Below are 16,031 nucleotides of genomic sequence, written 5' to 3'. Positions count from 1 at the left end.
AAGAGATAGCAGACTTCGTGTGTCTCCAGCGTTATTTTCCTGTGACCAACTGGCAGATCTTTGAATAGTAGACTTGAGATGCGCGTGTACACTAGCGTCAGGTGATCAATTTTCATAACGGCAAGGAAAGTTGTGTGAGTGCACCACACCAGTTTTTATTGCATGTATTATCTAGCAGCTTCTCTTTGTCTCAGATACAACGACCAGCAACGGTCACAGTTATCACAATCATATAGTTATTAAATTCTTTGAGTATCGACCTTCTGATTGCGTGCCGACCAGATTCAACTTGTGCATCATAAAATGAATATGTTCAGTTCTAGAAAATAGACCACATATTTATGTTTTGTTTCAAATATGGCAAATAAATCTTAAGTATAAAATCTGATAGGGTTAGGGGTTAGGTTTTATTTAATAATGTTTCATAAGTGTAGGTTAGGTTTTTGCTTTGAAATTGCAAAATGCTATAAGGGGTTAGGGTCCAGGTAAAGTTATGTTTGTTGATGTTTTAAAGGTGAAAGTAAAGGTTAGGGGGTTAGGTTTTTGCTCAGAAATTGCAATATGCTGGAAGGGATTAGGGGTTTTATCCAAGAGTTATGTTTATCAATGTTTTAAATGTGAAAGGGTAGGTTAAGGGGTTAGGTTTTGGCTTCAAAAATGCAATATGCCGGAAGGGATTAGGGGTTTTTACCAAGATTTATGTTAATTGATGTTTTAAATGTGAAAGGGTGGGTTAGGGGTAAGCTTTTTTCTTTGAAATGTCAATATGCCGACTTATTGGTTATAGTGTTTTTCAACATCTGTTAAATAACAACCGTTATATTTCATGAATTATATTATTCAAAAGTAGGCCTACTCTCTCTTTTATTGAATAAAATAATAATAGATTGATTATGATATTGAATTTCATGATAAATCATCATTGAATAATAATATTATCATCAAAATAGAATAACGCATGCGCAATACGGTGCTGACTACTTAGACTGAGAGTGATTTGTGAGTTATCTTTTCTCAATTTCGATGTTGAACTGTTTCTTAATAAAACTTTTATTTTTATATGATACCAATCCGCACTCAATATTCTGTAATCATATAGATGCAATAAATTCTCAATCACCCTCGTCGTAGCCAATATTATGTGATATGAATGATTTGTGACGATCACAGCACACAGGAGACGTGCCGCGCTGTACCTTGCCGCCTTTCACAAATTAACATTTTTTGCATTTGCACGGCGCGCTGCCGATGTGTGCATTCCATTTTTCTAGATGCTAAGTATTCAATTAAATGATTTTTAATTTGAAAGTACTGTAATGGTGTGGCGCGCCTCCTGTTTGCTTTACAAATAAAACTGTATTAGTATAGATTTCCCAGAATCATTATATTTTTATTGATTTTTCTTATCTGTGCTACAAATAAATCGATATCAAATAAAAATAACTATATAATTATCTTACGAACTAAACTGTATTATTATAGATTTTTCATAATCATTATGCTTTTAAACATTATGGTATCGAACTATCGATCGTAAGATAATGGATGGTATCCATATTTTCATTATGCTGTGAAGGTCGTATTTCACTCCTAGCTTTCACAACAGCCCTCTAATGTTTAGCAAAAATCAACGAACTCGAATTCTAAGCGGGGGTTGGGGCTGAAATTTACATAAGCAGGGGCTATCTGTGAGTGTTATTTCATTTTTAGAACGAGGGATCCGTTATATCGATATTTTTACTGTGAAAAGATCGATAGTTTTTCAACGATATTTTTTTGCCATCGATGTTGAGAGACCCATATTACTATCAATGCGACTATCGATGTCAAAGGATCGATGGCCAAATACTAGTTGATACTGACTCATTCTATAGTACTGCATGCATTCCTAGCTGGAACAAATCACCGAGTCATCAAATAATGTTTTGAATTCAAAGGTGAATTCCGAACTGATCGAACAGTCAGTACTTTTCATACTGACTAGGGTCAGAACATAGTAAATAGAGCGCCGGAGGTAGAACAGCGGAAAATATAGCAGAGAGTGTTGAAAATGTTGCATGTAATACATATTTTTGTCCGATATGTCTCCGCTTCCTTTAATATTCTACTCTACCTTACCAGCTCAACCATGTTATGACTATGAAGTATTCCGTATGTATTTAGAACGTAAAGTATTTGGAATTATTTATAGATTGGAAAGGTGCTTATGACTCACCAACAACCTGCAGGTATCCGACCTGGCTGATCATGGGGTTGGTGTTGACCTGGCACATGTAGTAGCCCCTGTCCTCCTGCTGCACACTGCTCACGTGCAACAGCCACGTCTTCTGGTTGTCATGCGTCACGCTGAAGCGTGGCACTCGTGCTATCACGTGCCTGTGTATTGTCAGAATCATCTGCCGGTCTATGTGGATCCAGGCTACCTGCAAAGCAAAGCCAACAAGTTTCATCAAATTGTAGAATCTTTAAACAAATGTATTATACCCTTTTCATATTATTAGAACCTCTATAATAGGAAACCGGATGAATGACTTGGTTTCCCTATTGTGTAGATCATTGAGAGGAAGGCGATCCTGGGGCATTCGTTGCTCATGACCTGACCACTGATATTTCTATAATATTTAAAACACTGATTGGTCTTCCCATTAACTTTGTAACTTCTCATTCCTGATTCGATTCTGTAGCAGATGATTTATTATAGACGAACAGGTGTTACACGTTCTCCCAGCACAAATAGATTAAATTTAGTTTTATAGTTCCATGCTGATATCAGAATTATTGAAACTGTAATAATTCACGAAAGAAAAAAAATTGCGGTTGAGCTTCTTTCTGTCTTACATAAACTCTATACAACAAATTGAATAATTTCTATTCAATTATTAAATTCAAAATTCATTGATCGATAATAATAAAATGAGTCCTATAGCCATCCTCGGTGATTTGATAATCATTATGCAAAATTTGAAGTTAACCAGTTCACTAGTTCAGACATGTCAATGCGTCAAGTTGTATAAGCCAATTCTTTTCTTTAAAAGTATAGTATAGACGAAAAGCGATTAATTTTAAGGTTCCTTACACTCTTCTAATCGTTCCGACGCACTCGCAGAGCGTGAGTTATTGAACTGCGGCCTAGGCAAGAATGAACATAATTCGATTAGCAGGGGCACTCTCCATCTTGTGCAGCCTCCGAGGAGGCGGCTGGCCGGACCCAATATCGTACTTCAGGCCAAGTCCGGTAGCCTAGGCTACAATTCTGAAGTGGAAGACTTATCTGCTACTGTTGGAAGGTGGTGGGAGGCGGGAGGCGATGCACGATGAAGATATGTGTGGCTACAGGTATTGACTGTGTCTCCCTGGGGATTGCTGCAGATTAAACCTACCCATTTTCCCCTACCGCAACAAATCAACCCCCCTCACCAAACATCTCCCCCGCCGGAAATCGATCGTACTTACTCTTACAACACAATTCGCCCACACTTGTTTAGTGTAGCGTTCCCACGATCCCCGTTACCACGACAACAACGAACGCCGGCCACGGAAGGCACTCCATTTGGCAGCAGAGATGCCGTTCGCCCCGTATCTCCGCCGTATTCCTCCCGGGACCAGCCATGTTACCGTCTCTCACAAGATCTTCAAATGGTTCAACCCTTCATTATTGCCAGCCATTCACCAATAGCAACAATTGACTGCCAACAACAGCTCGCTAACAATCATACTCTACAAGAGAATCCGATCAGTAATCTTCGATGTATAGGCTAATTCACACTGGAACTATGTAGTTGCAAGACTTTTTGATATACAGTATAATTATATTTGTGAATCTTGATGTTCTAGATGAATCTTGTGAAGTGAACGTGTTTTTCTCATAGCATATATCCAGTTCTTTTGATGTTCAGTCCTCAATTTTTTCTCGTTTGTGCAATCTTGATATTCTGTGTCATCTCTTTCTGTTCCGAATAATAATACTCTCCTGGGGTACGAACGGTCAGATCAATCTATATGATAAGAGAGATTAGGGTTGTGTTTGTTCGTGTGTTCGTTTGTTCGTTTGTTCGCATCAAAACATGTCAACTTGTGGATTGCATACCGGAAAAACGGGAATGATTTAGATCTCCAAATTTTGCACATAGATTCTAAAAATATCGATCTCGTGCACCTGGAAGCCCAAAATTTAATTTCACTTCTAGATTTTTCAGAATTAATGTTTTAATTTCATTAATGGTACATTCGATTTCATTAAGAAATCACCAAATCATATGGTCGAAATTAAAAAAGGAACATCTGATTCTATATTGCTTTCTACCCGAAAAACAGTTTTAAAACTTCGTTTTCCTGATTCAATGTTTAGGCCTACATGTGGCATGGATTATCAATTTTTTAGCTAGAACAATTTTTGAGACAAAGTGCTAAATAAACGTCTACAGTTTCATCAATGCTGTATCGGCAATATGAAAACGCATGCAGTTAATATGTCTTTGAATGAAGGTGTTGTTATTTACTTAAAGAAATTATATTCTTCCATTTTTATTTAATGAAAATTTCAAAATTATTCGAGCCCTGATAGAATGACTGACTCACTGTAATATTGGAATGAGGGGTATTTTGGCAAGCTGAGCAAAAAAAATAAGGTCATATGCACCTTTTCGTTATATCTTCAAATGAAAAATGAGTTTTGTGGGTTGTCAAAACTCCCTCTGAAAGGGAAACAACTATTCAACTTATTCTATCTTTTAGTGAAATAACAATGATGGTCCATCCATGTATCATCTTTTATACTATAATAAAGAAAAGAACTGGATTATAAACGTAGCCTATACAGGTGTAAAGTATAGGGAAATTATATTTGACGCATTATCACGTCAGAACTACTGGATTGATTAACTTGGAATTTTGCATATAGATTCTTGCTTAACCGAGGGTGGTTATGGACCAATTTTAAATTCTTCAAGATTTGATTACATCAAGTTTTCAATTATTTGTCATGATTCCAGTTTGTATGTAAGCAGCAGAAGATTTCTCTTAAAAGGGAAATTAGAAGATAGGTATGATTGGGGATCCTTTTCGAATGATAAAAACAGGTTTTCCGTCACACCTAAATTTTTTCCGCCATTTTGATTCCAACTTCTTTCTTTAATTGGAAGGTGGTCATACTGATTTACTTGAAATGCAGCATATAAATTCTTAATCAACCGAGGATTCTTATAGGCCTATTTTGAATTCTTCTAGATTTCATTACGTCGTTTTAAGAAAGACATTTGCGAAGCACGGGTTACCTGCTAGTATAATATAGTTATGTACATATCAGCTTGCGGAAGACCTTCTTTGTCGATATCTAACAAATCTATATCAATTGCTTGGAATGTACCCTATCATTGCCAGCTGTTTAGTAAGCTGCAGTCAGAAAATTTGCTTTCCGGAATGGGGCATAGTCGCAGTTTTTATGATAATCTTTGTTTTCTCATTTCTATTATTGGAAACGGTTTTCCTTGACGAAATGAAAGATTCCTGAATAATTCAAAATAGCTGAAACTTTACAATATTTTCTCTCTATTTCATTTTGTGTTCAATTTTCTAGTTCTTCGAAATTTAATTTAAAGGTGCTTATTCATTTGTGCATAAACTTCCGCAGTCGACGACGACAAGCATTGTTGGCATTCAAATTGTCCAAATTTCAAGTCTGCTGAGACATCTGATTAAATAACTTTTTATTATGTTGTGTTTATTATTCAAGAATCAATCATTTCTAATAATATCAATATATTGCCATTTAAAAGTATAAAAAAGTATAAACCCAACCTCCCCCATTAAAACATAATAATTGAATATAATTTTTTAGGTTATTTAGACAGATTGAAATCTACCCAATCTGAGATACTCATCCTGTCGTGGTCGACGATTGCATTTACGCACAAACGAAAACCCTCCTTAAATGTGGACTACGACCACGCCCCGTTTCGGAGAGCCATTTTTTTACTCCAGCTGTTTAAAGTCTAGAACTTAGGTAAATCCCGAGCTGGGAAACCGGCCCTAAGCGTCTTTATGAATAATTCTCAATTTTTGATTGAGATTACATCATTAATCAGTTTTCAACCCTAGTTTACCTTCAAAATTGATTGCTTAGGCTCATATCCTCAATAGAAGTCTCAACCAATTTTGAATTGATCCAGGATCGAATCACGCCATGGCCGCATTCTATAATGTGTTTTGATTGAGTCAGTTTATGATTGAAACTAGGATTATAGTTAAATGCTATTGAGCATACGGGTCAAAAATATTCTTTCTAATACCACAAATAATTTCACAACTCTACAAAAAAAATTCGAGTCTCCAACTACAAGTACCCTAAAAAATTGTTACCTTAATCATTGTGTCTCGGAATTACCTCATCTACGGAAAAAAATCAATCGCTTTTTTTTCAATTCAATCCACTTCTCACTCATTTCATGAGGCCCAAATTACACCGAAGTGACGTGACGGTGGCGTTTCTATGGCGTGGAATTGACTTTCTGTCATTTCCACTCCACTCCTACATAAACATTCCATGATGCATTGCAACTATAAGTGGTGTTCCGTCACTTAAAGTAGATTAGAAAACATTCTCAAATGTTTTCGAAATATACAAATATTGAACAAATTTTAATTTCATGACGTTGAATGTTATAAAATTTCTCATTCTGATATGCAGAGAGAATCATGTGAATTTGCCAATTGCCAGGCAATTTGATCAAATGTATTCATAAGCTTTGTAGTTTGCTTACAGAGTCAAGAGTTGAACAAAGAGACATAGCTATTCTTCCGAGCAATAATTGGCACAGTTGGCAATTGTTATAATTATGTTTGCTAGAGTTGGATTACATTGGAATCAACAAGTGGATGACCCATGGGAATTATCTATAGTGACAGAATAAAAGATAAATTTCGTAAGCCAATTACATATTATACGGTCTTGGAAGTAGACGATATTTCAACTGAAGTTGCGGGATTATCGCCATGAATTCTCCAGCGGTATAACAAGAGCGCTCTCATGAATATTCAAGGAAAAGCTGGGAAGGGCCACTAACGGCTGCAGAGGGTGAGAGGGTAACATTCCGCTGCTATCCTCTCTGTCCTCCTTTGATGATAATTGTATTATCTCAAAAGATTACGGTTCAATTTCGGATGAGATTACTCAGCCAGCCGTTCATTATTACAAGTCAGCAATGTGTCTTTGATCTCTCAAGGAATGAATCTTCTCGAATCCACGCCTTGTTTCAGTCCGCCCTCTAACTTCACAAAACTCAAATTTCATCTTATTAGATTGTAACGTCGAGCGTCACAACTAGTGTTTTCCTTTCCATTCTTGACAGACACATAACTCTGAATATATGATATATGATCATTCATGTGAGCAAGATTGACACTAGTAATCATTAATTTACACAGAAATATTCTATGAAGAGAGAACTATTTGTTCAGTTTTCTTTTCTCATCAAAAGAACGATCTGTTCTCTATTCATGGGAATAAGTTCATTCCACTTAGATGTTCGAGTAGGAGGCATTCTCGATCCTTCCCTGTTCTCAATCCATACCATACTAATACGGTATGGTATAGGGTTGAAAAATTGAATAGACTAGTATCAAATCTATTATGAATTAATACTAATGCTTACTTCCTTATACTCTAATTCAATTTGGAAATTGAGAATAGCAGATTGACGAAAAGTAATTGTGTCTGAAGAGAAGTCAGGACACCAATGTTAATTTGTGGAGCGGTCATAGTAGGTCTCCAAGCGGGTGAATCATTTAATCTATCACAAACAACCTTATCTCAGTGGGCGTTAGATGACTTATTATAATTCTTTTGAGGCGAGCAATAGCCAAGTTTCCAAAATTGAAACGTACTTGTATACTGAAATAATAGGTAAACAAACCTCTCAACAAGACTCGATAGGTCATATTGTGGCCCACTGCTGCAATGTATGGGATCTTCCCCTGACCACTATCCATTCATTTTTAATTATCGTACACTACTATTCTTTCTCATGATACAAAGCTGAAACCATCTCAAAGACAGCTACTGAATTTTGTTTCTGTAAGTAAAACTGTACCTCTGCTCTATATAACGTTGATCATCATCACTTTTGCAATAGTCATTTAATAGTCCTCAACTTATTGTAGCCTAAATATCCAACTTCCCATTATCTTCTTTATTAAATTTGATTATTTCTTGATACTCCGGACGAGCACTCCTCTTGTTCTTGCTCCTATGAGTAACTTGCTTTCCAAGGCAGGGTAGAAATAGGATTTGTCTACATGAGATGAGCTTCCAAATAGAAGTGGAGCTCGAAAATTGAAATCCACTCGTATTTGAAGCTGTACTATAACTTCAAACTCATCATCATTTCCATAATTTTCAATCCAATCTAATCGTAGATGAAATGAATTCATTCATTCATTGGATGAGGAAAGCAATATTGTAGTGCCATGAAAATGAAAAACAAGGAGACACTTCAAATCTTCTGTTATCCCCAGTTTCAACAAGACAATGAATAATCCAATTTATTTTATTTTTAACTCATATATATTCATTTGTCAAGTGAATTTATCGACAATATTAACATTATAGAAATGTAGAGCATATTTTGTAAACAAATAATAGAGAATTCGCCCCTACAGTAGTTCTCTATTGTGCTTTAAGCATTGAGATTCTTCTCACCTCTTTCAATCTCACGTTTTTCATCGTGACCGGATACAAAGGTTTTTAGTGTTTTTTAATTTTGATAGCTCGATGTGCGAGGGCTTTAGGTGCGTACAGATTTACGCACCGCGAACATGAGCAATTCACTTTTAATCAGCTGATGCCAAACTTTTTATACCTATATCTTACCGTTTCTGTAAAAATACAGATATAGTCAGCTGATTAAAAGTGAATTGCTCATGTTCGCGGCGCGTATATCTGTTCGCACCTTTTCAGGCACCGCTGGTCTGATGACAAAGTTTCTCCCGGAATCCACAACCTATCGATTTATCAATGAGAATTATGGGAAGCACTACCGTCGGATAATCAAGTTTCTCCTTGGGTTCCCATTGAAGTTTGTTCTCCTGTATTCGACAGAAATTCTGTCTGAAGAGCTCTCAGCTAATCTATGTCGGCATCGCTTAAGTACACATCCATTGACATATTGAGTTTTTATCAGCTTCTGGAATGCATCTACAAGTTCATTCCTTTTTTATTCCATGCCACAGCAATATATATTACAGTGTGTTCTATTGTGAATAATTAACTTGACTGCTCTTACCATCTGGGACTCCATTATTGAAATAGAAATATTCTTTTGAACTTGATTATTGATCTCGCATGATAATCTCATATTTATATCGATTATACTGGACTGTGAATAGATTGATGTTTAATCGATTGATGCATAATTCTACATTCTACTGCAAGTATACAAATCTATTTTCCAATAAGAATGAATTGATTAATGAAAGAGAATGAACTAGTAATTCTCATATTATGTTGAGACGTAGTGATGCAGTAGTGAAGTCTTTAGCAGTGGGATTCTTCAATCGAATATATTTCCAACTTGAACTGAATAGTAAAACTCACTATTGAATATATATTTTGATTTTTCACATTCTTGATAATTACATTTCATTCCTGGAACTATTGAACGTTCAAATTCTGATGTGTCTTTGATTTTGATTCAATTTATTTGAATTAAATGTTACAGTTTTGCAATGAGTGTTATGAGAATATTGCTAATAAGCAGTAAATGGAAATGCAAACTTTGAATTGTTAGTCTACCATTGCTTGTTGGATTGGATCGTTTGGAATTGATTATTCGAATAAAAAGTATGGGTGATACAAGATAACATTGAGTATCTCTCTGCAGGATCACCTTTGCATTGATACACTCTACTGCTGATTACTTAGGCACTCTACAAATCAAAATTAATCACAGTTGATGAGCAAAGAGATTTGAATTGAATTCTCTCTGAGACCCGTTTTCAGATCCAATATTCAGTCAAGTCTAATTGAATTTGACCAATGTAGCCTTTGTTGCCAGCATTACAACACGAATTGTTCACATAGAACTTGTGAACGCTAAGCTGTGAGGGATAACACTGTGAGTACAAGGCTGAATTGCACAGTATTCACAGTATCACAGCTGCTGACCCACGTTGTAACAATTCAATTAGGGATGATGATATAATAAGAAATAGATGGAGTATTGATGATCAATATCATGAAACAGTACTGATGATTCACTGATATCATGGAGGAAATATAGCAAACATGCATTATGATAAGATCCTTAAGCTAATTTATAACCGGGCAATGTAGGAATAGTTATAATAAATTTTTAAAACTGAGGCGCCAAGCTCTGCCAACTATCTGTCAACTTCTCGATAAACCACAAATCGACTGAAGTTTCATTCAATGACATCACTCACATAACAAATTAGTTACACAGTTGATGCAATCAGCAGCCCTTATACAAATTTTTGATTAATCAAACAAGCTTAAACAAAACTATAACCATATTTTCATTATTCTGGAAAATAAAATATGACAATTCAATTTCATTCAATCGAGTTTGATATTATTAAATGAAACTGCAGTTACATTCTATAAATGTTTGACAATGCGTCATAAGATAAAAACAAACAACAACATACAAAACAAAAACAGCAGATAAATCAACTAATCAGTCAAAAACTGACAGGCAATACGAAAGGATTATAAGTTTGTTTGAAATCTTAATGACGTGAAATCACCATGTGATTGAGCTAGCCAATCAGAAGCGTGACAGTCAAACTGTCTTGATATCATAGTAACTGTAGATCAGAACATTTCTGTTTGTTTTCAGCAGATGTGATGTTCATATTATGAGCTCAAGGATCATGCATAGGTAAGGAATCGTATTATGATTATAGATAGATACGTAGAGGTTTTAGACTCGAACCATCAATTTGTTTGGTTATTCAAGTCGTCAAAATGAAAATTGGAGAGGATTATGAGAGTGAAACACGTTTATTAATATTATGGAATATGATTCAATGTTGGCTGTTTGTAATTATTGTTTCAAAGGGGATTTGGAATCGAAGTTTGAATATGTTTGCCTTAATTATTGAATTTTCGATTTCATTTTCAAACGAACGTCAATTGTTGAGTTGATGCTTTGAGCCCATTTTTTTTTACTGTGAATTGTAATCAACAATCCTGTTTAAAAATCAATTTATCTCAGTGTGAATGTTCCATTTCACTTTTTGTATCGGACTATCAATGTGTCAGAACAGAAGAGTGAGTCATGCTGGTCAGCATTGGTTGAATGGGAAGCAGTGATGTCATTTGTGAAGGAATGCTGGGAGTTCCAAGTGAATTTCACTTCATGATACGTCATTTTGTTTTGAGCTTGACACCCACTCTAAACTCGATTATCAGCAGACTCCAGAGTCATCACCTGAATTAAACAGATCGAAATAATTAGATGGGATTTGGTAGAGATTAACGTCATTTGGAGAGTGTATCAAGTGTCGTTGCATGATCTTGATTCCTTGAAGTTTAAACGGGTTGAGTGTGTTGGGGGGTTGATCGGGGGTGGTGGGACGAGTGTCAGCCTAATTACGATAACGATGAATAGAGACACCACTTCAACTGGATGTGTCATTAGTTACATCCTGTTTATCAAGTGATGGTGTCTGATCGTCTAGCTTCTGATTACTAATCTGGTATAAATGGATCAAGCCCACGTCTTCATTCATATTAATCCTTTAAATATATCCAATTCAAAGTTACTCAGTGGATTAATTAATCTCTCCGCAATCTATTCAACATTTCACTAATTGTGTTATTGTTTCATACATCCAATATCTTGACATATCTCCATTTGGAAAAGTTCCATAAATGATTGAATTCTAAACAGTTTTACTAGGAATATTATTATCGATATAAAGCGAAATACACTGATACACTCACTCAATCATTCACAATGAACATAACTAATAATCTACTGGACTAATGACGTTCAAATAGGCTTCCAAGATAGAAATTCTATTTATTTTTTTAAATTATTGTAAGTAGTAATAACCATTTAATGTACAGTAAAATATATGATGAATTGATGAATAAGTTAATAACACAAAAATGTTATTCAATTGGAATGAAATGAGTATTGTAACGACGTGTTTCTATTGAACACCATCAATGTAAGAATGATGAAATAAAATTTAATTCAAAGTACAAAGCCTATATTTTTAGGAAAATAAACGGTCAACAGAGTAAATAATGATCTGTTCATAAGATTAGAGTAATTAAAAGGCTAGATGAAAAGGAACGGGTCAAAATTATATTATAGACTATGGAAATTAATTTGGCAAAATGATTATTACGCTATTTGTAACAAAAAGCGAATAGATAGAATTTATCTATTCATAAACATACATTGGAGTATTTCCTTATTTAATCAAGTACTACTTCTTGTAGACTCATGAAGTTAAATAACTCCATTCAAGTTCCACCAATAGTGAATTAATATGCAAATTATTAGTCGCCATTAGGTAAAAGTTTTTCGATTGGGAGATATGACGAGGAGAGTCGACCAGAGGACACTAGAGAGACAAGACTGATGTAGAGATTTCCCTTGGGCTTTATGCCATATACGCTTCATTAATATTGAAAGTTTGAATGTAACTTATTTTTCAGATGCTTAAATAACTCTATGAAACAATTTTATGTGAGAGTTGAAAATTTTAAGTCTCAAATTATGATGCTGATAGGAATAGCCAAGCTAAATATCCAAAGGGCCACCACCACACGCTGATTTTCAGAGGGCGAAAACTATGTAGTTATTATTTGAGAACTTTCCCCAATTAAATTCAAGTGAGCCTACGAACTACGTTAAGAGGGCCTTCAAATATTTATTATTCCTCGAATATTATTGATTCTCGAAATAATTGCAATGAAAGTGGGGTAAAAATCATATATACAAGCTTGCAAGCATAGATTCAAGGGTTGATAATTTTGAATCACCGAATATTTTCATAATTATCAAGGACTCAAATAGATTATTCCAGTAGAATAGGTCAGATAGTTATATATATTTTCCATGCCTGCCGAACATACAAACCCTGAGATAAGGAGTCCTCAGGAGAACTCATAAGATACGTATCAGGAAGAAACGTGCAAGGACAATCTGATTATACTTGTGGTCCAAAGAATTTATGAATTATATATGGATTCTGATAATTATCAAATGATATTATATTGTGGTATATTGACAACTATTATTAATATTATAATATACAAAATTATTCAGCATAACAGAGACCTGTATTTTCTTGTCTATACCTGACCATCATATATGCTATAAATATCCTATCTTATGCTATAAATGATCAATATCGGGGGACTGAGCTTCGCCCCGGAGTAAAAAAGCATAATTTATATTTATTTATTTTTTATAAACAGTACACAATTCGGTGTAAGTGTACGTCCAGTGTCAAAATAACTATCATCAAATTATTGGTTGGGATCGATTTAGTATGTTATTTTAATGACAGATATTTTGTCACTGGGCGTACACTTTAGCCCATAATTCTTTGAAATGATTGAAAACAGACTAATATGCACAGCCCAAAACTGTTTTTCCCCGAATTTCGATTAATAGTCCAAACACTATAAATAGTCCAAAAAGTAGGTTATGTTCCATACACTTGAATTCAGGTCCAATTTCCAGTCCAAACATTTGAAAACAGAAAAGTTACAATTAAGATTGTTTACAAACCAAATTAACACCCACTAATGGGTACGCGCCACCTTAGTCCTCCGACACACCCAGAACCTGACAGGAGTGGACAGCGACTATCTCATCCATCGACACCGTACGCCAGCGACAGGGAAAGACTGTTTTGAAAGAGTCTCGAATTGGCGTGTGCGTCAATATCCCTCTTCGTAGTAATATCAGGCGATGACTTATCTTGTAACTGTATAATTCATTATATATCATTCCTATTTTGTGCAGTTGTCTCTCTTTTCTGCAGTTATTTGGAGCTTAAATAATAAAACTATTGGTGAATTTCTTGACACAAAACAAAAATAACTTCACTTAATAGTTCAATTGTCATGATTAGTGAGTACACTGAAACTTCTCTATAATTCGTAGTTTTGCCATCAAAAACACTGTAATTAGTATTCCCATAAAGATAAATACACTAATATGCCATAGTAACTGATAGCTCCAGTAACTGATGAGTTCATCGAAAATTATGCTACAGTAAATAATAACTCCAGTGATGAGGAGACAGAAAATCACATCAACTGATGTAGTGAATTGGAAAAAAGGGTGTTGTGATTTATCATTAGTGAGCTGGAATATTAATTGCATGCAATTACCACAATTTACCCATTTATTCATAACAGCTAATGCTATTTAAGAATTATCACATATACTGTCCTTAATGTCCCGAATTAAGCTGATTAATATACAAATTTTACATCAACTCGCTTTCGTTAATGTCTGTCTGCCTGTCTATTGTTTGTTTTCAACAAAGCCTACATGTATTAGATAATACAACTTGTGATAGCAATACCTTTAACGTTATAGTAATTGGTATTATTAGTTTAGGGATTTTGAATTCTGATTGTGAATTATTTACCCATACGGAGTGAACTTTAAAGTTCTATGGATTCACATTATAGGAATATAACTAGAGACACCCTTGGTTGAAGAACTCGCTCATGAACAGTTGTATTGATCTCTGAAATCTTTTACAAGTATGTCAAATTAATATTTTACAATATTTTCTAATATCCATTCATAGAGTCTATTAGATATTATGAATTAATTATGGGTAATTATGGAATCAGTATCCATGATATATTTTTTCGTATTTTATTTTATCAGCCTCGATATTGCAGAGCTTGATATATAATATTCGTCACCCTTCAAAATTCGTATTAAATGCTTGGTCCCGTAAGCTACAAATTATAGAGGTTCTACTGTGTTGAATGTAGTCTAGGCCTACTGGAGGGTTAATTACTCGAACATTGAGAATTTTGAATATAATAAATTTTTTCAGTATTGTTTTTAATTTTGAATGTCATTTTCAATACTGGAAGATATACAGTTATCGTTTCCCAAAATAGCGGGAAAATGTTATTTTTTCATGATAATATTCTGATGATTGATTTTTCTACGTTTCAACGACGGGATTTGCTTTTGTCTGTATATGTACGTTGGCATGTTTGTAAATTAGCTTTTGATGATTACAGCTTGGCACTGCTCTCGGTTTTATTCATAACAGGTAATATTGTCATCGTCAATACACGCCAATCAGTCATTGGCCGTTTCAACACTTACCGATTTCTCGTCACGGTACCGGTTTCTTTTTTCCGATGTCCGAAGGGCTAATTGGGGTGACATATTGACAATGAGATCTGTTTATAAATACTGTACGAGCTCTACTGTTCACAGAACTACTAGCTACAAGTATTCAACTACAGAAGTCAGAAATAGACATTTAATTTTACTTATGGAAGACACGCACCCTTATCTATCTACTTCACGTCTATGAAGATAACAATATCAAAGAAACAGAGTTGAAAGTACAAAGGCATAGAGATGGAAATTTAGAAGTAAATGAGTTGTTATAATTCAATTACCCAGGTATATTAAAACTGACTACTTTAGCATTTACCTGATTAATATTACCGCAATCATTATGTTTCAAATTAAAATTTGCGTTGCGTTGCTGTCACTCGGCTGCTCTCTGCACTTATTTTCTCGAATCATGCGATAACTTCAAAAACATGACGTCAACAAACTTGGTGACTCAACACATCTGTCTCGTTTTCAACTGACAATGGCAAACTCTCTAGATCAGCTGTTTTCAACTGACGATGGAAAACTCTCTTGATCAACTGTTTTCAACTGACGACGGAAAACTCTCTCAGTCAGCTGCTACTCGGTTGATGAATATTATTACCCAATCATTTTTAAGTTCCCTCAGTGAGTTATCCTAAACAAGAGTCCTAATCCAAAAAATGA

At 34.8% G+C, this 16,031-nt stretch overlaps 1 protein-coding gene across 1 annotated transcript in view; it reads right to left on the bottom strand.

The window, feature by feature from the left end:
- Positions 1–16,031, bottom strand: part of LOC111058086 (lachesin-like) — a 479,172-nt gene that overhangs the window by 67,062 nt on the left and 396,079 nt on the right. The window contains exon 3 of the mRNA XM_039422255.1: positions 2,216–2,423. Coding sequence (XP_039278189.1) covers positions 2,216–2,423 — 208 coding nt within the window. The remainder of the gene's footprint in view (positions 1–2,215; positions 2,424–16,031) is intronic.

This window comes from Nilaparvata lugens, chromosome 2, assembly GCF_014356525.2.
Source record: "Nilaparvata lugens isolate BPH chromosome 2, ASM1435652v1, whole genome shotgun sequence".
Taxonomy (NCBI): Eukaryota; Metazoa; Arthropoda; class Insecta; order Hemiptera; family Delphacidae; genus Nilaparvata; species Nilaparvata lugens.
Note: the sequence above shows the minus strand (reverse complement) of the source record. Positions and strands in the feature narration are given on the sequence as shown.